This window comes from Erpetoichthys calabaricus, chromosome 11 (genome assembly GCF_900747795.2).
Source record: "Erpetoichthys calabaricus chromosome 11, fErpCal1.3, whole genome shotgun sequence".
NCBI lineage: Eukaryota > Metazoa > Chordata > Cladistia > Polypteriformes > Polypteridae > Erpetoichthys > Erpetoichthys calabaricus.
Genome location: NC_041404.2, coordinates 140,438,530 through 140,465,858, shown reverse-complemented (window position 1 = coordinate 140,465,858; position 27,329 = coordinate 140,438,530). Strand labels below are relative to the sequence as shown.

Sequence of the window (27,329 nt, the reverse complement as noted above, 5' to 3'; positions counted from 1 at the left end):
GAGTGCGCGTCAGGAGCAGTGACTGTCACAAAGATAGAGAGAAAAGCAAACAAATCAATAGGTCTGTTTAGCTTTTAAGTATGTGAAGCACCGCGGCACAAAGCTGTTGATGGCGGCAGCTCACACCCCCTTCGTCAGGAGCAGACAAAGTGAGACGGAGTTTGTTTTTCAATCAAAAATCAATACGTGCCCTTCGAGCTTTTAAGTATGCGAAGCACCGTGCAGCATGTCGCTTCAGGAAGCAGCTGCACAAAAGATAGCAACGTGAAGATAATCTTTCAGCATTTTTAGACGAGCGTTCGTATCGTCTAGGTGTGCAAACAGCCCCCCTGCTCAATCCCCCTACGTCAGGATCAGAGAAAGTCAGCGCGAGAGAGAGAGAAAGTAAGCTGGGTAGCTTCTCAGCCATCTGCCAATAGCGTCCCTTGTATGAAATCAACTGGGCAAACCAGCTGAGGAAGCATGTACCAGAAATTAAAAGACCCATTGTCCTCAGAAACCCGCGAAGCAATGAAAAATCCGCGATATATATTTAAATATGCTTACATATAAAATCCGCGATGGAGTGAAGCCGCGAAAGGCGAAGCGCGATATAGCGAGGGATTACTGTATGGTTATACGTGTTTGTTGCTGGGTATAACTCAATAAAGTATTTAAATAAAGTCTTGTATTTTATTCAAGGACACTGTAATAGTCTAATATAAGGCATGCAAAACTGAATCAAGTAAACTCGTGTGTCTTTTATTCTCACTCCTTTAAAAAATACAAAATTGACTGAACTAGTTAAATTGAATGCATTCACGTTCATAGCTCACCATTTCATTTTAATCGGTGGGAACTGAACTTGGAGCGAGTTCTTGGGAGGTGTCAACTTGCACAACACTGCTGAACGCAGATTAGAATTGCAATGATCCCCCATTTTTTAAAATATTTTGAAGAGACGGGACAGAAGAAGGGGGACATCAATTGTCCCTGCTTACTGGAAGGGACTGTAAATGGCGCATCTCCACTACATCAAATGGTCACCTATTAATGGCAGCACCTGCTGGAGCCTCTAGGGGGGAGTGCTTGATGTGTACAGTATTAGAAAAACAAACTGCGGTCTTGTGTCACTCGCACATTAGAGGAAGGCGAAAGGGTTAAAGGGAAGTTTCTGTCCCATCATTTCTCGTTCTGGCTATGATGGCTTTTAACAGCTCCAAACAAAGATGCCACTGAGCAGATTGTGATTACGATCTGTGCAAACACCTGATTTACATGCAGCAGTCACGGCTTCATCTGTTCTTCCTACTTGTGGAGACAATCTTTGACTGTTTTGACACGGACACTGAGCGGTGAAGAATCCTGGTCTTTTCATGGACGTTTCCCCCTCGGGCCACCAAGATCCATTTCACTGCTGACCAGGTTAAGTCTTTCTTTTATTTTAATGTTGTACTTTTTATAGAATTTGACTTTCTAACTCTGACTCTGTGTGCTGGTCCTCCTTCAGTCTTGCCCTGTGCTCTGTGTACATACGCAGGTTCTCGGCTCTGGGGTGGCTCTTTATTTGTGGTGTCCAAGTCTTTAGAGTCCTGGTGCTTCCTGTCTTGCTGTATGGTTGTGAGACATGGACGCTATCCAGTGACCCGAGACGAAGACTGGACTCCTTTGGTACTGTGTCTCTCTCCGGAAAATCCTTGGGTACCGTTGGTTTGACTTTGTGTTGCTCATGGAGTCCTGACTGAGGCACATGACCTGCATTGTGAGGGACAGGTGGCTCTTCCATGTTGATGTCATTTTGCTCTCTGTCCCCCTCCACACACAGTGCTGAGCAAGATGTCCACTTCAACTCCGCAGGAGCAGACTCAGGTGGGACCGACTTGTCATGGGATCATGATGCACAGTCTGATACGCAAAGAGGACCTGCTCAAGACGCGGCAGAAACTCAAACGCACAACCGCCAGCTTGACGGGGGAGCTGCTGCCCCAGCTTGGAGGTATGGCCAGCTTTGTGCTTTTTCTTTGTCTAATTAAAAACCAGGTTTATTCTACTGACCGCCTCCTGCTCGGACCTCTGGGAATCCTTAAAGTGACTAATTAGGAGACGTCACTGCAGAAATAAAAAGTTTGAAGAATATTCTCACCAACAAGGGGGCTCTGCCCCCTGCTCGCTTCGCTCGCCTGCCCCCGGTGTTGGGTAACCCGAAATACATTGATGAATGTATGAGATGTATTGGAGTGTAAAGGTGTAGATGACGAACAAAGGAAGTATAATCATTAATCCTAATGAATGTCCACAAATAGTGGACTCATTACAGAATGCGTTGTCAGCTAATTGGCGGAATTGTTTATCGGCCGTCTGTCGTTCCTTTCTTTGCCGTTTATCTATTCACTCTGCTGTTTGAGAGACACGTTGTAGGCGCCTGCGTTCATTGACTTTATCCAGGCGGGCTCGTTTTTGTATCTCCGTCAGTTGTGGTCTTTCGATTTGAACCCGTGCCTGCTTTGCTTCCGCAGTTTCAGACGCGCGTTGTAGGCGTCTATGTACATTGTATTTGTCCATGCGGGCTCGTTATTGTAGCTCCGTTAGTCGAGATGTTTGGTTTTGGAGCCGAGACAGTTTTGCTTCCGCGGTTTCGGACGCGCGTTGTAGGCACCCACGTCTATTGTTTTTATCCATGCGGGCTTGCATCTTTGTGGACCTGTGGGGCCTCCGTAGGTGTGTTAGAAGCGCGTGGACCATGCTGTGTAGTGTGGCCGTTTAGTTCAGAAGCGCGTTGTAGGCGCATGCGCCTTTCGTACTTTCACGTGCCTTCCGTACTATCTTTGTGGACCTGTGGGGCCTCCGTAGCCTCTTCCGTTTGACTCTGGGGTGCAGCGCGGAATCCTCTTTTTTGTGTGGCTGTGTCGTCACCTATGGGCGTGTTGCCTCATTTCTCATTTACGTCAGTTTTTGAGCTGCGACTCCTTCGTTCTCGGTGGATCAGACTTCGCTCGCTGTCAGCGCCTGCGCACTATGTCTCCTGCATCCATGAGCATGCCATGTACCTGCGTCCATATCCGGTTTACCATTCTCGGTTAGTAATACGGATTTTCCCTGGAATTTTTTTTTTAAATAGGTGACGTGTGCAGATTTTTAAAGGCATATTAATACTCGAGCACTCTGGTTAGGACGGTGGATATCTCTGGGTCCACGGTTCTTGAGGCTGATCCTCCAACTAGCTGTGAACCCCACCAGTCTCACTGCGATGGCACAGGTGGTGATCCAGCTGTGAAAGGCTGCAGGGGTCTGTGGTATCCGGGGTGACCTTCTCCAGGCTGTCCTCCTGGCATTGCAAGCAATCTTTGCTTCCATTTGGGAGACTGGCATCATCCCAATTGACTGGCAAACGGGACTAGTGGTACCTATCTGGAAAGGGAAGGTTGTTTGCCCGGATTGGGGGGGGGGGACTACAGGCGGATAACACTGCTCTCGGTGCCGGGTAAGGTCCTCACTTAGGGTCGTCCTCAATAGGGTCCGTGATCACTTGCTCACCTGCCAGCGACCGGAGCAGTCTGGTTTTACGTCTTAAGGAGTCGACCATCGACCACATCCTGGCACTGAGGGTTCTCATGGAGCGCAAACACGAATATCAGCAGAGTTTCTTTGCAGCCTTTGTCGATTTTCGTAAAGCGTTTGACTCGGTTGATCGAGCTGCCCCTGTGGGACGTCCTGTGGGTTCGCAGGATCCCCTTGAGGTTGCTGGATATCATGGCTGACCTGTACACTGGTACTGTGAGTGGAGGCAGAACCTCCGTGTTTTTCCCAGTTGATTCTGGGGGTCCGTCAGCGGTGTGTTCTGCTCTTACTCTGTTCAATGATCACATGGACTGGGTAGTTGGGCAGGTTGTGGGGTCCAGTGGCTGGGGGGCATCTGTTGGTGAAGAAAGATTCACGGATCTTTGCTGACAATGCTGTGATCTTCAGAGTCAATGGAGGCTCTTAGTGACCGAGAGACTGAGTGAGGAGTCTGAGTGTCCTCATGAAAACCAAAGATCAGGGCCTTTAATGACCTCTTGGGCACGGCCATCAGCATTGTGTCTGTCTGTGGAGAGAGTGTCGACCTCGTCATCGAGAGGTTTACTTACCTTGGCAGTGACATTCATGACTCTGGTGACTCTTCCTATGAAGTCAGTAAACGGATTGGAAGAGCATGTGGGGGGGTCATGAGGTCACTGGAAAGGGGTGTGTGGCGCCCCCGATATCTCAGCAAAAGAACGAAGGTTCAAGTCCTTAGAGTCCTGGTGCTCCCTGTATCGTTGCGAGACATGGATGCTATCCAGTGACCTGAGCCGAAGACTGGACTCCTTCATGTGTGTCTCTCCGGAAAATCCTTGGTGTGCCGCTGGTTTGACTTTGTGTTGCTCATGGAGTCCCGAATGAGTCGCATGACCTGCACTGTGAGGGAGCCTCAGTTACGGCACTACAGCCGTGTGGCGTGTTTCCCCCGAGGGTGATCAGCTTGTATGATCCTCATTGTTGGGGACCCCAGTGGCTGGACCAGGCCAAGGGGGGTCGCCCATGTAATACCTGGCATGCGGCAGATAGAGGGTCATTTTTCAGAGGGTGGTACTGCACTGCGTGTTTGCCTCTTGGGGTTGCCAACCGGGATCCCAAGTTGTTTCGTCGTGTAGTGGGTGTGGCAACACGCTGTACCAGTGCCTGCTCCCCAACTTGACTCTTTACAAGAAGGACCCCCAAGGCATGATGGTCTTGGTCACTATCTACATTCACTGCTCAGAAGCCATTAAGATGGCTGACAAACCATTTAGGTTATATAGCGCCCCCTTGTGTGTGAAGTACAAATTGGGGGTGGTTATACTTGAGCACTATAACACACTGGTGAGGCCTCACTGCCGGTACTGTTTGTTTAGTTTTAGTCTTCATATTAATAAATCCAAATCCTATTATGTGATCTACTGTTTTAGTTCTGCTCTGTACTTGTAATATTTTTACTTTACTATTGGCGTATATACTCGTGTATTAGTTGGGTCTTGAAACCTGAAACATCCATCCATTATCCAACCTGCTATATCCTAACTACGGGTCACGGGGGGTCTGCTGGAGCTAATCCCAGCCAACACAGGGCGCAAGGCAGGAAACAAACCCCGGGCAGGGCGCCAGCTCACCGCAGGGCACACACACACACACCAAGTACCTAACCTGCATGCCTTTGGACTGTGGGAGAAAACCCATGCAGACACGGGGAGAACATGCAAACTCCATGCAGGGAGGACCCAGGAAGCAAACCTCAGGTCTCCTAACTGCGAGGCAGCAGCGCTACCCACTGTGCCACCCCTGAAACTAGAAAACTCGCTCTTAAAATCAGATCCCTACTTATACGCACGTTCAAAAATACGACACTTAAATTTATTTTTTACATCTTCCTGCCTCCTCCAATCTCACATCAGTTTCTCAGACGCATCGAATTTTTGTTGCAGCAGCTCAGTTCCCAATTTCTTTTGCCACTTCAGCGACTTTTAATTTAAAACCAGCTTTATATTTTCTTCTGATCGTAGATCAGGGATGTTCTTACGATGAAGGTTCATGATGGTGTGAGTTTGGGTATTAGAGAGAGAAATTAGGGGCACACGCTAATACAGAGCATCGCCGCACCCACATAGAAGAACAAGGCCGTGTGCCCCGTGGTTCCTCTCTCAGGTGGGCGTTAGCATATCGTAATCTCTTGGACCAATAGTGTGAGTTTTCCACAATCGACTTCTACAACCGACATTATAAAATACCGGAAATTTATACTGTAACACGAAGTCTCGACTTCTCCGCGAGTAGATACGGTAAGTGAAACCCCAGCCGGCTGGCCTCCATTGAACTAATTATGTAAAATTCTAAAACCAGCAGGCTGCGCCAGTGACAATGCAGGGTTGTCCTATTAAAGGGGGTGAATGTTGTCACTTTACAGAGAGCTCTCTTTTCACTTGGACATTTTTTTGTTGCTCAGTGTCGCAAATGCCAAATTTTAAATCCACGGGCATTCAATGTTCTGTAACACTAAAACGTGAGGACCTCTTCTAGGCCCGGAACGTCAGGCAGCGGACTCGATCTCTGAGTGGAGCATCTTGCTGTTCCCAATATTGACAGACCGTTTTGAGTTCTTGTAGGCATTAATTGAGATGGTCAGAGTCGTCCGCAGTTATTCCATGTCATGGAAGTGGACAATCTGTTCTTACCGTTTTACAGGGGGTGTCCCTGCTTAGCAGTACGGTCAGGGTCAGCCACGTGTCCACCCCAAGACAGAACACAAGCTGCTGGGTTACATGGCCACCTGTTCTGCCGTCCTGCAGGAGGAGAACCACAACAACCAATTGGCTTCAACAGAAAGCAACCTTCTTTATTGTCCCATATGCAGAGTCCAGTGAAGTTCTCGCTTGGATGTGCCAATCGGCATGAGACCCGGTGTCCCCCTTCCATCATTTAACTCTTTCCAAAAAACAGTTTCTGGAAAGCAATGGTTTCACACAGAAATCAACATAAAACGCCTGTGGCTGCCAGCTTGCCAAGAACGTGAGGCAGGCTTGCTGCCAGGCTGTCTTCGCATGGCTGGGACAGCAGTGACGGTGATCAGGGTCGCAGTGCATTACAATCTGGTATCATTGTTAAGTGGCAGTCCTCCCTGGCGAATATTGTCAGTACCACGATTAGCTGGGGTACAATCCGCTGAAGCTGGAACCTCACATTCGTTTTCGATTGCTTGTATCAAAATCTGAGTCCGACAAGTCATAGAGACCGGTGCAGAGATAACGGGCAGAACGTCGTCCATGGAGTATTTGGCTTAACGCATTCGCTTTGATCTCTTGCCAGGTATCGGGGCCATTTTTTTTGCCGTCGATTCTGTGCTTCGCTACTCACACGTGCGCAGGAAATCTCAGTCAAACCAATTAATCAACGAGAGTCCAACTAAAACAATTGGTTTAGTTACAGTTTACAGTCGATCACAATCATCAACTCCTCCTTTTGACAAAAGTCGACATCAGCCCTGCAAGTGTTGGAGGTAAACTTGCTCTGCTTATTAAATTTTCTACCTCTCAACTGAAAAATTAAAAAAATAAATCTCCAGTGTTCATTCACAAAACGTCCTGCCGTTAGGAGACCCATGTACGGGGGGTGGGGGGTGAGAAGACAGGCAGTCAGTATCCAAACACGGGGTCACGGGGGGGTCTGCTGGAGCCAATCTCAGCCAGCACAGGGCACAAGTCAAGTCAAGTTGGGGAGCCTGCACACGTCGAAACAGCTCGGAATCCCGGTTGGCAACCCCCCAGGCAGACACGCAGTCCAGTCCTACCCTCCGAAAAATCACCCTCGATCTGCCGCATGCCAGGTATTACATGGGCGACCCCTTGGCCTGGTCCAGCCACTTGGGTCCCCAACAATGAGGATCACCCTCGGGGGGGGGGGGGGGGGGGGAACACGCCACACGGCTGTAGTGCCGTAACTGAAGCTCCCTCACAATGCAGGTCACGTGACTCATTCGGGACTCCATGAGCAACACAAAGTCAAACCAACGGCACCCAAGGATTTTCTGGATAGACACACCTGAAGGAGTCCAGTCTTCATCTCGGGTCACTGGATAGCATCCATGTGTCGCAACCATCTAGTAAGACCAGAAGCCCCAGGACTCTAAAGACTCTCCTTTTGTTGAGATATCAGGAGGGTCGCACACCCCTTTCCATTGACCTCATGACCCCCCAAGTTCTCCCAATCTGCCTACTGACTTCATAAGAAGAGTCACCAGTGTCCTGAATGTCACAGCGGAGGTAACTAAACCTCTCAATGAGGTTGACACTCTCTCCGCTGATGGCCGTGCCCAAGAGGTCATTAAAGGCCTGATGGTGAGGTGTTCCAAGCACGTCCAACCGGGAGGAGGCCCCGGGGAAGACCCAGGACACGCTGGAGGGACTATGTCTCTCGACTGGCCTGGGAACGCCTTGGGATTCTCCCGGAAGAGCTAGAAGAAGTGGCCGGGGAGAGGGAAGTCTGGGCATCTCTGCTCAAGCTGCTGCCCCCGCGACCCGACCTCGGATAAGCGGGAGACAATGGATGGATGGATGTTGTTTTTTAGCAGGACCCTCAGACTCCTCACTCAGTCTCTCAAGTGCCCCAATCAGAGCCTCCATTGACTGTGAAGATCACAGCATTGTCCGCAAAGTCAAGATCCGTGAATCTTTCTTCACCAACAGATGCCCCCCAGCCGCTGGACACCACGACCTGCCCAACACCCAGTCCATGTGATCATTGAACAGAGCAGGAGCAGAACACACCGCTGACGGACCTCCAGAATCAGCTGGGAAAAACACAGAGGTTCTCCTCCACTCTGCACAGTACCAGTGGACAGGCCGGCCATGATATCCAGCAACCTCGAGGGGATCCTGCAAACCCTCAGGACGTCCCACAGGGGCAGCTCAATCAACTGCGTTGAACGCTTTACGAAAATCGACAAAGGCTGCAAAGAAACTCTGCCGATATTCGCGTTTGCACTCCGTGAGAACCCTCAGTGCCAGGATGCGGTCGATGGTCGACTTCTTAGGCGTAAAACCAGACTGTGGGAGGAAACCCACGCAGACATGGGGAGAACATGCAAACTCCACGCAGGGAGGACCCGGGTCTCCTAACTGGGAGGTAGCAGCACTACCGCTGTGCCACCCGGGAATATAATGATTAAAAATAAGATCAAATACTTAATTATTTGAATTCCCCTGCTGAAGTTGTTCATTCCTTTTTATGTGAACAAACTTCATCTTTAATTTTGATGGTAGTTTCATTTTAATGAAGAAAGAGACAGAAAATCAATCAAAAATCCAGCAAAGACGCATTACATCAAAGTTAGAAATTGATTTGCATGTCATTGACAGAAATAAGGATTGGATCCCCTAGAACCCGGCCAAAATTCTGGCCCCCACAGATGGGCTAAGTGCCCGCGTGGCACACAGATGACAATCAATTGATCAATCACAGATCCTCCTCATCTCAACTCATGATGTGTGTAACGCTCACCTGCCCCTGGTGGTGGTGGAGAGGTTGGAATGGAAGAAATCGATTCTGTGGACAAGACCAAAGAGCTGTCAAAGGAGGTGCAGGACAAGGCTGGGGTGGGCTTACAAGACCATCAGCAAGAAGCTTGGCGAGAAGGTGACAACTGTTGGTCATTTTTATATTTCTTCCATTTGTGAATAATCACACCATCCATCGCCCTCCGTCTGGAGCTCCATGCAAGATGTTGACTCATGGGCTGGTGAGGGTGATCATGAGAAAGGTGAGGGATCAGCCTGAAACTTCACGGGAGAAGCCTGTTAAATATCTGAAGGCAGTTGGGACCACCACAGTCACCAAGAACTCCACTGGTAACACACTACGCCATCATGGATTGACATTTTGCAGCGCCCGTAAGGTCCCCCTGCTCAAGATGGCACAGGCCCAGCTTAAATGATTCAGAGAAGGTTTGGGAGAAAATGCTGCGGTCAGAACAAAAACCCAAATCGAGCTCTTTGGCATCAAAGGAGAAAGAGAAATGCTGAGTATGACCCAAAGAACACCATCTCCACAGTCAAACAGGGAGGTGGACACATCACACTCTGGGGTTTGTTTTTCTGCTCACCCCATGAAGTGAGATCTTGCATGGAGCTCCAGAACGAGGGTGATTTGATGGTCATTTGATATTCCTTCCATTTCTGAATGATTGCACCAACAGTTGTTGTCACCTTCTCACCAAGCTTCTTGCTGATTGGTCTTGTAGCCCACCCCAGCCTTGTCCCTGACGGTCCTTTTGACAGCTCTTTGGTGTTGCTTATTATGGTGGAGAGGCTGGAATGGAAGAAATGGATTCTGTGGACAGGTGGGCTTCATACACAACATGAGTTGAGATCGGGAGGATCTGTGATTTGATCGATTGGTTGATTGTAAATCGCTAAACTGTGAGTGCCAGGATTCTGGCCGGGTTGTAGGGGGATCCAATCCTGACATGCAAATCAATTTCTAACTTAGATGTAATGTGTCTTCTGGATTTTTGTGGCTCATCAGTTTTATCCCCCTGTAGTTACTGCAGTCCTGCACATCCCCCTTATTCTTAAATATCGGCCCACCAGTACACTTCTTCTTCTCCTCTCACTTTCCAAGATTCCATTAAACAATCTTGTTTTTAAAACTCTACTGCCATCTCTCCTAAACACCTCCATGCTTCCACAGGTATGTCATCTGGACCAACGGCCTTTCCATTCTTCATCCTCTTCATCACTCTCTGTCCTCACTTCCTCCTTGCTAATCCGTTGCACTTCCTGATTCACGATCTCCAGATCATCCAACCTCTTCTCTCTCTCGTTCTCTTCATTCATCAGCCTCTCAAAGTACTCTTTCCATCTGCTCCACACACTCTCCTTGCTTGTGAGTATGTTTCCATCTTTATCCTTTATCACCCTAACCTGCTGCTCGGCCCCCTCTGTGTAGCCCACCGGTCCTTTTTCCCCCTCCTTAGTGTCCAACCTCTCGTACACCTTTTCTTTAGCCTTCACTACCTCTCTTCACCTTGTGCTCTTGTCTACTTTCTGCATCTCTCCGACTATCCCACTTCTTCTTCTTCACCATCCTCTTCCTCTGTATTTTCTCCTCATTCCAGCCGCAGGTTTTCTTTTCCTCCTTCCTCTGTCCAGATGTCACCCTTACTACTTCTCTCTCTCTCTGTCTCTGTCTCTCCATTAAAATGAAACGACCATAAACATTCCAGTTGGTTCATTTCTTTGCAAGCGAGCAAACTTACAAATTTAGCAAGGGTTCAAATTCTATACCCCCCATACCCCCGTACATCCCATATGCCATTGTAGCTTCGGTAGCCTTTAGCTGTCTGCTGCCCAGGAAGTGAAGCACTTGGTGAATGCGGTGGCCCAAGTTTGTCCTCCGCAGGTCCACGGAGAGAGGGGGGACTCAAGTTGTAGCGGTCCGGTGCCGTTAAGATTCACACCGTCACTGTGACGGGGATTTCTTAATTTTTGTAGAGGAGATCCCAGGGTCGCTCCCAGCCTTGGCCCAACCTGCACACACTCAAAAACAGAGACGAAATAAAGCACACTGGGAACTAACAGTTAAAGAATATCATGAAATTAAATAATATAAATGAAAACAATAATGCCACCCCAGTACCCCAGCGGCGATATTCCATTAAACAAATAAACACAAACACCACACGGCAAAGTCCATGGAATGATACACCAGATGTAACGAGAGTAAGTGAAGAGATCTGCTTGTTGTAAGGGAAAGAAAAACCAGTCCTACCAGTAGACACCGTAAGGGTGACGTCGGATGGATGGTTCAGGAGCGCACCTATACCTGTGGGAAAGCCGTGAATCCACAATCAGTCCTCCGCACACGGGTAGACAGACGACCCAAACCCCAACAACGAATCCAATCCAGGAGACAGCGATTTAAATCTGGCTTAACAGAAGGCAGTCTGACTGGCAAATGAAGCACAAAATACAACAACAAAAAAAGCTCCTTTTTAAACCCCTCTGACGACCTTTGACCCCAACAGCCCCTGCAGGGACTGCTGGGAAATGCAGTTTTAACTCCTAAGTAGCAGGTTACACCTTCTCCCTACCTGCATTTTTAGTTTTCTTTCTGGTCTGTAATTGGGGTTGGAGGTGGGTGGTGGCGTTTATCATAATAGAATTTTATTTATTGGGCTTCTATAAAAAAAGCCAAATTGCGCCCTGGGGACAAAGAAAGTGCTACAGCATCTATCTGCTCCAAAAAGGGGGGGAACGTGAAGTTGACTGTCCTGGTATGAGCGAGTGTGCCCCGTAGTGGACTGGCATCACATATGGAGCTGGGGCCGGGCTTACCACCCCTCTAAACCAGGGGTGTCAGACAGTGCCCAGCATGCCACTACTAAGTTGGCAGTCAGTTTTTTTTTTTTGGGGGGGGGGTGGGGGTGTAAAGAGGTCAATGCAGGGCACATAGTGTGACAACTCGGCCGAGGAAGAGTCCTTTACCTGTCAGGCCACAGAGAGTGCTGCCCGTTTGTAAAACTACAATATGTTAAGGTAAGAGGCTGCCAGTCTGACTCTCACCCTTATTGTCCTGGACAGATCTGGAGGAGGAGGGCTTGGACGACCGCGAGCTTGATGCCATCGAGGAGGAGGCGTTGAGAAATATAAAACCGATAGAGGAGGAGGAGGAAGAAGAAGAAGAGGAGGAGGAGGAGGGGATGGATGGCATGACAGTACTGGGGAAGAGCAATACCAATGCAGCCAAGATGGAGGAGGAGGAGGAGGAGCAACACCAACAGGTAATGGAGCAGATGTCAGTGAGGTGTCCTTCAGATAGAGCTGAGCCGCAGCTGATCGAGGAGGTGGACACCACGATGCCAGCAGAGGAACACATCCCGGGTATTACTGAGATAGATGAGCAGCTCACAGAGCCAACAGAAGGTACCATCACTTCACGTGCCGCTGAGATAGAAGAGAAACTCCTGCACAGCAGCAAGCCCGACTCAGGTGGGTCACGAGTGGCGTTCTGTTTTCTTCTTCTTCCCTTTTTCCTTTATTTTTTTCTCGTTTCTTTTCCTCTTTTTTTTTTTTTTTTTTCCTTCTTTCATTTTTTTCAGTACAGACGCGTTGGGGATTTGAATTTTGTTGTATTATCCAACCTCCTATATCTTAACTACAGGGTCATGGGGGGTCTGCTGGAGACCATCCCAGGGTGCAAGGCTGGAAACAAACCCCAGGCAGGGTGCCAGCCCACCACAGGGCACACACACACACACCAGATCGCCAATGTACCTAACCTGCATGTCTTTGGACTGTGGGAGGAAACCAAAGCAGAAATGGGGAGAACATGCCGACTCCACGTAGGGAGGACCCGGCAAGCAAACACCCAGGTCTCCTAACTACGAGACAGCAGCGCTACCCACTGCGCCACTGTGCCACCCTAAGGGGGACATGCGTTTCATAAATACAACCCCAATTCAGAAAAAGTTGGGACACTGTGCGAAATGTAACTAAAAATGGAATGCCAGGATTTGCAAATCTCACAAACGCCACAGCAGGACCCAGAAAACACGTCAAATGTGGGAAGTGAGGCATTTTACTCTTTCATGAAAAACGTATTTGCTCGTTTTGAATTTAATGGCAGCAACACGTCTCAAATGTTGGGACTGGGGCAACAAACGGCTGAAAGAGCAACTAACAGTAAAAAGAAAAAACTGCTGGAGGAACATTTTGGAACTAATTGGGTGAATCAGCGACATGATTGGGGATCAAAAGAGCATCTTAAAGAGACGAGAGCCTCTCAGAAGTAAAAATGGGCGGAGGTTCACCAACGGCGCCAACACGTTGTGGATCAGGATTATCCTCACAGGTGGCGCAGTGGTAGTGCTGCTGCTTTGCAGTAAGGAGACTGTGGGAGATTGTGGGTTCACTTCCCGGTTCCTCCCTGTGTGGATAGCGCTTTGAGTACTGAGAAAAGCGCTATATAAATGTAATGAATTATTATTATTATTATCAGTCATCTCTATGTGTGAAAGCGAGAGGTGGAGTCGGGGTGAAGGCTCCGCCCCTGAGGAAACCTAAAACTCGCTGAGCCGCTGATAACACAAGCGAGGCCAAAACATCAGCAAAACGAAACCAAAGAAAAGAAAGGCAAAGGTGCTTAGCTTCTAAAATCGCCAAAACGGTATCCCTTTAACATTTCCTTCCGCTGCTAATGCACAAGTGAGGTGAGCACGTCGGCAAAATGAATCCTAGGAGAGAAACGCCCAGAGGAGTTCCTTTCAATGACCTGACATCTCTATTTCAGTTTTTTTCTGACGATTTCAACAGTTTCTAGGTTTTTTATAGCAGGGGCTTACACAGCTAGTGTCAGAATAATGCTCCTCAATTGTAAAATTGAGAAGGCTTTGAATATCTCATCATCATAATATCACCAAATGATTTGAGAATCTGATCATCTCCGTGTGCACAGGATATGACTGCACAGATCAGTACACGAATTCACGAATGTCTCGGTACACGTACAAATCGGTTTACGACCAAAAAGTTGGCCAAACTTTCGCCTCGGTTCACGACCACACACTCGGTATACAAACAAGCCAGGTTCCCTTTTGGTTTGTACGTGTTCAGTCTCTCCTGTGCAGCGCGCGAGAGAGAGCGAGAGTGCGCGATATACACACAGGCAGCGCAAGAGAGAGACACACACACACGTGCGTGCGCGTGTGAGAGAGAGAGAGAGAGCGCGACACACACACACACAGGCGCGTGCGACAGACAGACCGACTGTGCGCGAGAGAGAGAGCTGGACGCATCAGGTAGGAAGGCAGTTAAAGAATGCATTGGGCTTGATTTTGTTTTCACTTCTGTTTACAGATTTCTGCAATGTTACTTTTCTTGGTGGTTTATTAAATTACGGATTTTTTTAAATGTTCATTTTTTTTCCCTGTGGGCTCCAGCAGACCCCCGTGACCCTGTGTTTGGATTCAGCGGGTTAGAAAATGGATGGATGGGATGGATAAAAAAAAGGAGTTTTAAAGTATTTTTAGTGAGTGGTTCCTAGCACTATAGCGCGAACTATTGCAGTGTTAGTTTTCTCTGTTGTTCAAGGTTTTTACATTTAGTTTACTATTACGCTGTGCATGCTATGGTTTAATTAACTATATTTGTGCTTAAACCTTAAAAATATATATATATTTACATACAGTTCGTATGGTCTGGAACGGATTAATTGTATTTACATACAATCCTATGGGGGAAATTGCTTCGGTTCCGAGGTTCCACTGTATTTGATTCCTGTAATCTTCAGGCTGCAGTGCATTAAAAACGGGTCTGATTCGGGGGTCCAGGAAGTCTTCCAGAAATGTCTGTCTGCGAACACAACGTGCCGTGCCAGCCACAGATGCAGCTTAAAGCTCCATTGTGCCATATGTGAAGGTGATCCAGAAACGCCACGGTCTTCTCTGGGCCAAAGCTCCTTTGAAATGGACTGACACAAAGCAGAAAACTCGTGCTGTGATCTGACGAATCGAAACTTGATAATTCGTTTTGGAAAACTTGGGACGCCGGCTTGTTGTTAGCGCTCAGTTCAAAAGCCCGCTACATCTCTGATGGGCTTGGGGGGGGGGGGGGGGGGGGGGGGGGGGTTTGGTGCATTGGGGCCTTTTGAATTGGGCAGCTTGCACATCTGGAACGGCACCAGCAATTCTGAAAGGTCAGTACAAGTTTTAGAGCAACATCTGTACCCATCCAGCCGACTTCTTTTTCAGGGAAGGCCTTGCATATTTCCGCATGACGATGCTAAACCACATACCGCACCTGTAAGAACAGCAAGAGTCCGGGCACTGAACTCTCCTGCCTGCAGTCCGGACCTTTAACCAACTGAAAACATAAAACCAAAAAATATGACAAAGACGACCCCAGGACTGTGGAGCAGTTAGAATCCAACATCAGACATGAATGAGACAACAATCCTCTCCCAAAAGTCACTCTCCGCAGTTCCCGGATGTTGCTAAAAGAGGGGATGCTACAGCGCTATATAAATGTAATGAATTATTATTATTATTATTACAGAGCGGCAAACGGGGTCCCGGCCCAAATCTTGTGAGACGTGTTGCTGCCCGTTCAAAAATTCAAATGCCCGTATTCGTTTCTTAAGATGGTACATTTTCTCAGTTTAAATATTTGATTGGTTTTCTGTGTGCTATGGGCGGAGTGGAGGCTCTGACGGCGGCTAAGGATCTGCGTCGGCAAGCACAAGGTTCCTGGTTCAGAGCCCTTCAACGGCAGATGTGACTCTACTCGGGTGGGTCCCTGAGCAAGACCCTCAACCTGCAATTGCACCGTCCAGGGTATGATGACAATCTGCAGGGAAAAGTTGGGGGTTTGGTGGCAGAATTGGCACTCCGGTCCCCATTTAAAAAAAAAAAAAAACAAACTGAACTTGTGTGGTGCTGAGGGGTCAGGGCCGGGTAGCTAATGTCACTTTAGAAGGGTGGGAGTGCTGCGCTCGCTGCCGTGGTCTTTAAAAGTGTAACCACCCGTATACCGCCGAATTGTGTACATGCTGTGGTTGGAGAGAGCGCGTTGTGGGGGGCTCGGGGCTCCTCCTGAGAGACAGTGCGTGAGAGGGGGTCTTATGGTTAAAGAGGCGGACAAGTGCAAGGCTACCGGTTATTTATGTATTTATTTATTTTAGCGGTGTCTCCGTGACCCAAACAAGGAGCGGGAGGGCACCAAATAAAAAAAAACATTCGGCATTTTGAAGACCCCCACCCCACCCCCTCCGAGAAGCAGCTTCTGGACGTCCCAATACTTTCTTCTATACCGCACTGCTCTGTGCAATTTAGGAGGTACCATACAAGATTTTAATGTCATTTGGCATCCGATATTTAGCGGTTTTATAATAACGAGCACCTCGATTTAACCGAAGTTGCTGTAAATGGCCCAATGCGATTTAAGCAGAGGGTGCCAGGTTTACCCACCTTGGGCCTAAGCAAAATCGAATCGAAATAAGGGACGACTCTTATTATCCAAACGGTTAAAGTGCGGCGGCCCAAAGTGTTCTAACCCTTTATAAAGTGTCTGCGGAATCGCCGGCGCTCGTAACTCTTTGCGATTCCAGGTGGCAGAGTGTCATCTCGTACCCGTTTGTCTGGGTGGCGTCATTGGCATTTTAACTCGACATCTGAAAAATTGCGAAGGAAAAACAGCGATGAGGCGGCCACTCTCACAACCCCACAGCTCTAATCTGTGAGACCCTTTAAAGCCGGGGTGTCCAGTTCAGATTTTCCTTCCTGCCGTTTTCTTAACTAGTAACTAATTTCTGCTGTTAATTGGCATCTTATTTCCCCTCATTTTAATTGCTTCTTTTTTTTTCCTTAAATGGCATCCAAACAAGAACGAGGAGCTAAACTAAGTTGGGGGCCTCAAACGCCAGCCAATTTCACTCCAGCCATTTTCTTAGTTAGAAGCTGATTCCTGTTGGTGTTCTCATTCAACCCCACCAGACAGCATCACCAAGATGTTTTGTGGACCTCAGCAGACCAACATAACAGACCCTCACCTTTCTTTATTTTCAGATATTGTATGATGGGCACAGGTTAGCTGGTCCTGCGTTGGCTCGTTTTGTATCTCGTTATTGTTTGGCTGCTAATTAACGAATGAAAGAAAACAGTTAAGGGATTCTAGTCTTAAATAGCAAGTCCATTAAAATAACGAGAAAAGAAATTAGCAGCAAAAAAGGTAATTAGGGAAATGGTTAGAATGAAAACCTGCTGCCATCCGTGCTTTAAAGGGTTAAAAAAACAGCCGGGCAGCCATCGTTCTTACATTATAAAGCTCAGCAGTGCCATCTAGTGGATAAAGCGCCAAACCGCATTTCATTCCCTCTCCATTTTGATTTTTTTTTTTTGTGACACGGCGACATTTTTTTTTGGACTTGAAGTCATGCAGGCCACATTAACCGACCACCCGACCCCCATGCGGGGGTCTAATTTAATCCTTCAAAAAGTGGGGATCAGTAATACCGGCCTGTGGGTGTCGTTCTATGCCTTGTCAAGGTTGCTGATCGCGACTATGATCAGTATTTTGATATTTGACTCCTTACCGGTGGTCCTGCTGCCCCCTCCAAGAGGCAGTCCGAGAAGGTTCAAAATGACAATTTTAAAATCTAAGCATGCTGGGTGTCATTTTAAGGTTATGAATATGATGTCCTCTTGGATTTGTGATCCCATTAGCGAGGCTTACCCTTATTCCGACTTTTTTTCTTTTACCTGCAGGGTTTTCCAAGGTTAAAGAGGTTGGGATCTTTGTTCTTCCTCCCCTGAGTGACGACTTCTTCCCACCCCCACCACCTCCATTTCAAGGTAAAAGATGAGCAAGTTGGTTAAAGGGGCACTGGTGACTGCTTGTCAGCCCCAACCCAGCAGAGTGCCAGTTTTTTTTTTTTTTTTTTGATACAAGCGGCGGGCACTGCCAGCGGGCTGGTTTTCAACCAGGCTGCCATTTTATCGCATACAGTGAAAGAAGCCCCAAAAGCGCAGAAGACGACATTTATGTCATGTCATTTTCCTCCAGTCTGTCACTTGTGAAATGAAATTCCACCCCAGACCTATTGTCGGGGGTCTCTTACCACCCCACCCATTAAACATTTCAGCTTTTGCTCAGACCTTCCTGTCGTCATCTGCACAAAGACATGCAGCGCAGAATTTACAGCCCACCGGGGTCCTCACCTCTCTTTTTTTTTCTTTCTCTCTACACCTGCACAGCTCCACGGGCGATTCTGAACGTCGAAGAGTTCACACTGCAGCCGTGTATCACCGTGTGCCCCTCCTGTGAGCAGTCCGTCATCACCGAGACCAAGGCTCAAGTGGGCAGCATCACCAGGATCTTGTGTCTGGCGATCACCATGTTCGGGTGAGTTGAGACGGCCGCCACATTTCACAAATACTTAAGACCCCGGCAGTAATGAGGTGACAGGGGCACATTGGGACAACAAGAGACGAGAAGCGGACATTCAGCTCATCAAATTCGAGATTGTCTAACATAACATCAGGTCAGAGTATCCAAACCGGCCCGGGTATCCTTCAACGAGTGAGGGGATGAGGTCGACCCACTCGGCCAGTTAGTCATTGTGATGAGTACGCGGCTCGCCTATGATATTAACTCTATCTAAACTGTTGCCCAACTTAATCTGTACGCTGTTGTTTAGACACAACTTAAAACTTGACGACATGCTTAGAAATAAAACTTAATTTTTATTTTTCATTAACACGGCTTACACATTATTAGAGTACATGTCAAATGTCCTGTCCAAGTGCCAGTACCCTAGTCAGCTAGTAGCTGCTCATTTACAATGGAATAAATTACTGTATAATGAATTGAAATGCTCCATTAACTTAACGATAAACTAGAAATGTCCCGTCCTAATATGAAAAATTCCTATCCTGTGCTTTATAACTTTTTCATCACACTAATAATCGCAGCTGAAAACCACCGATTATCGCTCACGCCGACGACCAAAGAACAATAAACTGCACAATACATAATCTAAACTAATTAGTACCGAAGAATTTAAATACTAGGTACGAGATCAAATAAATTTCAAATAATGTATATGCTAACCGAAATGTAGCGGTATCGAAACAGAAATCGGCAAAAGGAAGTTTTGAGCAAATTTTTCGCTGCAATGTACTGACAACTAAAACAACTTGATAACGTAATACGGCCGGACCATGACCAGACCAGAGTCTGCGGCCCATCGGGCATTGACCAAATGCCCTAATGGCCAAAACCCAACCCATATCAAACCCCCCAATCTCCCCCCCCCCCCCCCCCAACCCCATTAGGTCGAGCTCGGGAGGTCCTTACAGTCCAGGGTTCAACTTAACGAAAATTAAACAAATAGAAACGAAAGACCTTTGTGTGTGTGGAGCAGTCGGCTCTGCTCGCGCTCAACCACAGCCACTAGAGGGCACATTCGTACACTTTTACATTTTTCGTCGCTTGCAAGCACCTCACTTCACAAGTCCTGTGTGTGCGCGTGTGTCCGCGCATGCGTGTAATCCGCTCTGCTGACGCTCAAGCACAGCCACAGGAGTTGGTGTGAATTCTACTGATATAGACGCTTATACGAGTGGGACTTGCGCTTGGATGCACTTAAGTTTTTTTTTTTTTTTTTTTGGCGCAAGCCCGCCCGCACGTCACTTCTCATTCAACCCAAGTAGACCAACTCAGCCTTGTGATACACGCACGTTGTACGTCCACCACACATTCGTATTAAAACGTTCACAGTTTCCCGTTAGAATAGCTTTTGCTATGACAATTAATAAATAACAGGGACAAACATTCGAAAAAGTCGGTTTATTTAATAGAGAGAAAGAAACGAAATTCACTCACGGGCAGGCAGTTATATTTTGCGTTGTTGCAAATGTAACACTGCACATGAAAACTAAAATCTGTTTAAATTGTACACATCCCCATATGCGAGTGGCAGAACCGCAAAGAGGCTAGTGCGTAGTGCAGGCTGGGGGGTTGGCAAGGGACGTGAGCAGGGGGCCCCCTAGTTTAACAAGAAAATGTAAAATGACACAGAAAATTTAAGATACATTTTGTATAGATTTATTCATATATAAAGAAACAGACCCCCCCCCTCCCAGTTGATTTATAAAAAAAAAACAAAAACAAAAAAAAAACACACAACCTGTCATGGGACCGAGTTTGCTCGATGGTCCAGTTCAGCACACAACGGCTCTAGGAAGTCAAAGCGAGTCGTCACCATGGAGGGTCAAAAAAACCCATCATGCTTTAGCCCCCCATTGGTGATATCCTCCTAACGAGCCAACGTTCTGTCGTACAACAGGCCGGACCCCCTTTTTTTATTATTATTTTTTTACCACGCTTATTTTAACTTCACCTGTTTGTTGTCTGGTACAAATCTTGTAATCGATATTGAACCCACTTCCTATTGTCCAAATGACTTGACATTCTGCACACTTAGTCACTTCTGATGACAATACACGAATCAATAATCAGTTTCCACTAATTGATCAATTAATCCATGTTAATTAAGAAATGAAATTTTCATATGAACAGTTCCAAGATTTCACCAGTAGATGGTGCTAGTAACGGATGTTACAGGAAGTGTTAAAATATTGATCACAAAATTATACTAAAACAAACCCAAGACTAAAAAGTTGAAAATATATATAAATACTTTTTAAAAAAACACACTTAATATTAAGTTAAAAAGTAAAAAAAAAAAAAAAAAAGTCTCTCACACATCACCCATAAAATAAAAGCGTGGGTGCTTTTCATCAATCAACATTCAAAAAACACTTCTTAAAATCTTAGGAAAAGTGCCCACGCTTTTATTTTATGGGTGATGCGTGAGAGACTTATATTTTACTTTTTAGTACACTTTTTAACTTAAAAAAATATATATAAAAAAATACTTTTTAAAAACCCCGCTTATATTATTATATGTTCTCCGAACAGATGGCTACACCCTAAACATGAAGTGTGCACATTAGGGGTCACTGAAGGCAGCTGTAAGGTGAGAACGTGTCAGTCCCCTGTGACAATTCACTACTTGGTTCAAAAACATCAGAACGTGATCGACGCTTCACTAAAATGAGATTTTTTTTTTCCGTTCACTTTGGTGTACGGCCCCCCGCAGTCGCTAAAATAGCAACACCAAAAAAAGTCAACAATGGTCGAAAGTTTTAAGCCAATTTTCACATCTTTCCACGTTTTGTGTTTTATAAATCCTGACCTCTGCGTAAGAAATGGCTACCAAGCTTAAGCGAGATTTATACGTGAGGCCCTCGATTTACTAGATAGCTCAGCGCTGACCACTTAGGTCCGTGATGGCAGGTCCCAAAGACCCCCCTCCCTCGCCTACGCAGCGTCTGTGTGTCAAGTTGTTTATTTCTTCTGCTGGGTTGAGTAAAAGAAATGCTCTACCCCGACTGGATCGCCTTCTCTACCAATTGGGTCAGGCCTGGGCATAGGTTACAGGCCTACCCTGGCATCCAGTGCTAAGTGCCATTGCCGTTTTGTTAAACTACACCAGGACGTCAGTGACCACGGCAAGCTCTGCATTTACACTTTCAATACACGGCCTTCGGTTCTTCTTCCTCCATGCCACTCTTTTGAAAGCCTGTTTGCTTTGTACCCATTGGTCTAAACTCATCTGCTCTTCTCTTTCAGTGGAATTTTAGGGTGCTGTTTAATTCCCTTCTGCCTGAAGGAATGCAAAGACGTGACCCACCAGTGCCCAACATGCCAAGCCAGGATCACCACCGTTGAGAGACTCTAAAGGACGAGCATAAAAGATGGGCAGGGCAGGAGGAGCAGCGATCACGGCTTTGTCCTCCTGTCCTGTCAGGCTTTTAAGTGAAAGGTGGAACGACAGAACAATGGCCAGTTCAGTGGGCAGCACTGCCACATCACAGATGTATCGAAACGAGGCTCCATCTGAACCTAAACAGAAGCTCAACTGAGGGTCAAGCAGGTGGGACTGGAAACGGAGCCGGAAGAAGCGACACGTGCAAAGAGCGAGTCAAGGCAGGCGGGTGATGTGTGCCACTCTTTCCCCTCACTGTAATGTAACTGCACTTAACTAATGAGGATTCTTCGTGCACAGGTGGTCTTTTTTTTTTAATTGGAGTAAAATGTTGCTCAAAATGAGTAACAGTACGGTGGGCCGAGATCTCCTCTAGTCTGCGTCATTCACTTCAATCCTTAAAGCGACTATTTAGGAGACGGGGGTTTTTCACCCATCACTGCAGATTTTAACAATAAAAAAAAAAAATAAGGCTTCAACAATCTTCTCTCAGATTTTCCATGGACTTTTTTTTTATATAGATCACATGTACATATTTTTAAAGGCATATTAATATTTGTGCACTATTATATAAAAGAAGGACCCACAAGGCATGATGGACTTGGTCACTATCTACATTCACTGCTCAGAAGCCATTAAGATGGGTGACAAACCGTTTAGGTTATATAGCGCCCCCTTGTGTGTGAAGTACAAATTGGGCGGTGGAAGGGGGTTGTACTTGAGCACTATAACACACTGGTGAGGCCTCACTGCCAGTACTGCGTTCAGTTTTGGTCTTCAAATGAATAAATCCAAATCTTATTATGGGATATCATCTAGTGTTAATCTCTGCTCTGTACTTGTAATATTTTTACTTTACTATTAGCGTATATACTTGCGGATAAGTTGGGTCTTGAAACCTGAACCATCGATCATAAAATCAGACCCTGCCTTGTACACCCATTCAAAAATATGACACTTTATTTATATTTTTATTGCATCTTCTTGCCTCCCCCAATCTCACATCAGTTTCTCAGACACACTGAAGTTAATTGCAGCAGCGCAGTTAACAATTTCTTTCACTACTTTGACGACTTTTAATTTAAAACCAGCTTTATATTTTCTTCTGATCTAACACTCCATCGTAGATAAGTGATGCTCTTACGATGAAGGTGTATGAGGGTGTGAGATACAAAAAACACACAGATCAGTGCAAACGTCGCTTCAGCATAGTGCGGGTCTTACCGTGTGGTCACGTAGGCACAATACACAGAAATAAAAGGCCGTGTGCTCCGTGGTGACTCTCTCAGGCAGGCGTTAGCATATCGTAATCTCTTGGACCAATAGCGCGAGTTTCCACATTTCCTTACACGACCGACATTATAAAATACCAGAAATTATACTGTAAAATGAAGTCTCGACTTATCCACGAGTATATACGGTATGTTGTATTGAGGATTACTTGTGTTCTGTATTGTATTGACCCCCCCTTCCTTCTCTTTGACACCCACTGCATGCCCAACATACCTGGAAAGAGGTCTCTCTTTGAACTGCCTTTCCTAAGGTTTCTTCCATTTTTTTTTTTTTTGGAAGTTTTTCCTTGTCGTCTTTAGAGAGTCAAGGCTGGGGGGCTGTCAAGAGGCAGGGCCTGTTAAAGCCCATTGCGGCACTTATTGTGTGATTTTTGGACTATACAAAAATAAAGACATAGCAGCACTAGAGAAAGTCCAGAGAAGAACGACAAGGCCGATCAGAGGACTGCGGAGTTGGGAGCGACGAGGAGAGACAGACGCACTTGAGCCTTTACAGTTCAAGCCAAAGGAAATGAAGAGGTGACGAGACTGAAACCATGCAGGGAATGGCTACCATCAATGCCAGCTGTTTGATGAACTTCTGTTAAAAGAAACAACAACAACTGGGGGCACAACTAGAAACTCAAGGCTGGATTTCACACAAGTGTTTAAAAACTTTCTAACACAAAGGAGCACAGTGTATGCGATAAGTGACCACATAGTGTGGTAAACAGTAGGACTTTAGGGGTCTTCAAATCCTGAATTGAATTCTTGTGGAGAATCTCGGTGGATGGGATTGCTGAGCTTATTGTTTTAAAAGGTTTGCTCTTCTCAAAACTCTTCAACGACACTCTGATGAGGCCGCTGCAGCCGGCCTGTTGCTAAATTACTGAGCGGTTTTAAGAGGACCCTGACTCATCTCATTAAAAAAAAAACAAGAATGTGAAATCTGGACCCCCTGAGAATGCATAGTTTTTGAAAACTCTTGACTTTTTTTTTTTGGTGGGCAACTGTGTGTGTGTGTGTACAAAGGGTGGTCTAGAACCCAATGTAAAGACGATGTCTATAGAATCATTTCTCTATAACGCTTCTTTTTGTCCCAAGGAGATTTCTTGCTTACCTGTGAAATTTCGGCCCTGGTTGTGAAACACTGAGGCTACTTCATTCTGAACATTTTATTTACATTGTTATTACATTCATATTGCACTTGTGCGGACTAAATGGCCAAGTGATTAGTAAACAAAAAAAAAGCTCAAAAAAAAAAAACATTCTAGTGGTAGGGAGTACTTTCTGGAACATTCTGGGGTTAAAGAGGAGTTTCTATTTTAGCCGTGTCTTTTATTTATTACCAGGTGCAATAGCCGGTGTTGCCCAGGAGAAAAATATATATATTTTTGTTTGAGAAAAATAAAATAAAAAAAAAAAACCTAAATATAAAGTAACAAACAATGAAGACTCACTAATGTGCTTGTCTTGTGGTCTTGTATGTATGTTATTATCCAGTTCACTTTAATTTCAAAAGCAACAGGCGGGCGGCAGTGGTGCTCAAACAAAGAATGCTAGCAGTCACCTCCAGTTCGCCCTCTGGTGCTCATTCCGAGTGTCAACTCGATGATAACATGCATACAAGACAGCAAGATCACCCCCCACCCTACCCAGAAGGGGGTGGATCAGGGTTGATTTTCTCCCTGCAGTATTTTTAGTCGACCAACTAGAAGCGTGTACCAAGTTTCAGGAAAATCGCTCCAGCCATTCAGAAGTGATACTGGAACATACACATTGACTTTAGATATAGAGATAATATGAAAGGCGCTATATAATTAGATAGATAGATATACTAGCTGTGTAAGCCTGGGCTCCTTGAAAACTATTGAAATGGTTGGGGGAAAAAAATTGAAATTCAGAGATCTCAAGTAATTGAAAGGAAATACTCTGGGCAAGGGATGAGGATCTATCTCTGCTGTTGTCCCACTGGTCCAGTTAAGTAGGCACTCGTATTATTTTCATTGTCCCTGCAGGCTTTACATTCAATGTCATACACCTTAAAAAAAACACTTCATGATAAATGACATTCCATATAAAAACCTTGTCGCAATCTTTAGTCAACTTGCCCTGAATTGGGGATTCTTCTACTTTTACTTTGACACTCTGACTCTCTGGGGAATGCCACATACAACTGTCCATGCCCAAAAACTGGTTCCGGCCAATAGATTCCAAAGCGATCCAATGTTTGCCACTGCGACTTATTAACAGTCATTGCAAAAGCTGGCTTTACGGTAAACTGTTGCCGTTTCAATCTGAAAGGCAATCTAGTTTGAGACGGACATAAATCGATTTGAGGAATCAACACTGTATCACCTTCAGCTGATTGAGTAAGAACTTCTGCTTGAATTACATGTTTTGGCCAGACAGTCAGACACACACACTTCCACATGTCTATATACAAGATTATTTTTTTGTATGACAGAAGGTGCTTTCCTACTTTTGGCCACTTTCACTTGTTGCGTTCCCAGCACACAACAGTAACTGTAACCGTTATGCCAAATGTGCAGCAGTTGAAGATGAGTGATGCAGTGTATGGCGCCTCAATCCCGCTCTTATTGCTCTGAAGTGGCAGTTTTGATGCAGTGGATGGTGTGGTAGAGCAGGGAGGTGGCTATGAAGAGTGTGGTGGTGTGTAGTGCAGGGCTCCATCTTCTCTGATAATGCTCCAGGCTACTCACAGATTGGTAAGATGGCACCAGTGTTTGTGCTCAACCAATCAGTGCAATTCATTGCCCGCGCCCCACCCATGATAGTTCATAGGAGTAGGAGCAAAACAACAGTACCAGGAATTACAAATGGCTTGAGATCCTGTGGTGAAAATGCTACAAACGTTCCCAGAGTTTCTAGTAGTACTAGGATGTTGTACCGTGTTAGCCATTACGAATGTAGTGAGAAGTCAAGCAAAATGACGCCTTTTATTGGCGAACTAAACAGATTACAATATGCCAGCTTTCGAGGCAACTCGCGCCCCTTCTTCAGACAAGATGTAACAAGTTACTAGAAAGTCCCTGCTCCCTAAAAAAAGTTCCTGTGGTAGGGAAGTGCCTGGAGTCTCAACAGAAACAAAGGAAAATGATAGTGTCAAGCCTGCAGCGGTCACCATTACCACACAGTCCTTGAGGTCTTAAGCTGACCAACGAGTCTGAACAGTTCATGAGGCCAGCAGAACCGTGGTCAAATGATCCAGTCGTCAACAAATTTTGTGAACTGTTGGCACGCATGACACCGAGTGAGTGACACAAATGAAAGGGAAACGAGTGTCACTGAAAAGTCCAAAGGACGAGGAGCAGAAAGGGTTTTTCCTTCGACTGGTCACAAACCATCGCTAAGACTTTTCCGAGTTCAAAGACACTGCTGATGTTGCGGACCTACAAGTGTGGAACAGTCATCTGCCATTCACTTCAGAGGATGTAAAAACGGCCAAATGGAGTCACCCTGAAATGTCGTTCATTTTCATAAGATTTTAGGGTGTTTGTTATAAATATGATAAAGAATAAAACCAGCCTTGTGAAGAACTTGAATCTCTTAGGGCTTTTTTTTATGGGGTACCCTAGCATGACCACTCGTGATTAGCTACAGACACAATACGGACCAAAATACACTCAAAGAAATTACAAAGCCGTAAACAAGATGATATATGAACGTATTTAAAGAAAACAACAAAAGTATCTGCCAGACAAATTAGCGTCTCATCGGCACACACAGAGCAAGCCGTAAGTGTCCCATCTACAAAAGGCACCGCAGATGCAACACAAGTCATGGAAATGAACAAAAAATAAATACTCCCTTTGATTAAGTGAAGCATTCTCTATTTGTTAATAAAAAATCTTTTATTCTTCCTTAAATTTGAATTTTTATAGTACTGCCCAAGAATTTGGAAAATCCAAAAATCCAGCACTGACAAAATCCTCAAGCAGTCTGGATTTTTGGACTTTGAATGTAAAGGGGATGCATATCAGTAGAGGCTAGGAATAGAATCTCTCTCACACACACACACACTTCTGCTTAAACACAAGTACTTACTTCAGATTTCACCCATCAAACTACCAATTATCTTAATACGGTGGTCTTACAGGGCAAAGTGGCTAAAAATCAAAGCAGAGTTGGCCCTCCTTTGTCACAAGGCACCTAGAAGGAAGAAAGCAGTCACATGAGTGTTAG

The 27,329-nt window shown here is 46.0% G+C and overlaps 2 protein-coding genes across 3 annotated transcripts; both read left to right on the top strand.

Moving 5' to 3' along the window:
- The first annotated feature begins 1,805 nt into the window (after positions 1-1,805).
- Positions 1,806-14,998, top strand: LOC127525833 (coiled-coil domain-containing glutamate-rich protein 1-like). Its single transcript, XM_051934329.1, has 3 exons — positions 1,806-1,975; positions 12,108-12,515; positions 14,943-14,998. Exons 1-3 carry the CDS (start codon positions 1,816-1,818, stop codon positions 14,996-14,998), a joined length of 624 nt encoding a protein of 207 aa, XP_051790289.1. The 5' UTR covers positions 1,806-1,815.
- Positions 14,999-17,749: 2,751 nt separating this feature from the next.
- LOC114661400 (LITAF domain-containing protein-like) lies at positions 17,750-22,672 on the top strand. Of its 2 annotated transcripts, XR_007936250.1 has the most exons (3): positions 17,750-17,872; positions 18,275-18,422; positions 21,717-22,604. XR_007936250.1 is itself a non-coding variant. In XM_051933813.1 (2 exons), the coding sequence occupies exons 1-2, from the start codon at positions 18,202-18,204 to the stop codon at positions 21,823-21,825; spliced, it is 330 nt and encodes a 109-aa protein (XP_051789773.1). In that variant the 5' UTR covers positions 18,187-18,201; the 3' UTR covers positions 21,826-22,672. The 2 variants fall into 2 exon arrangements, 1 of the variants encoding a protein (XP_051789773.1); XM_051933813.1 differs by lacking the exon at positions 17,750-17,872 and having other exon boundaries at positions 18,187-18,422; positions 21,717-22,672.
- The last annotated feature ends 4,657 nt before the right edge of the window (positions 22,673-27,329 follow it).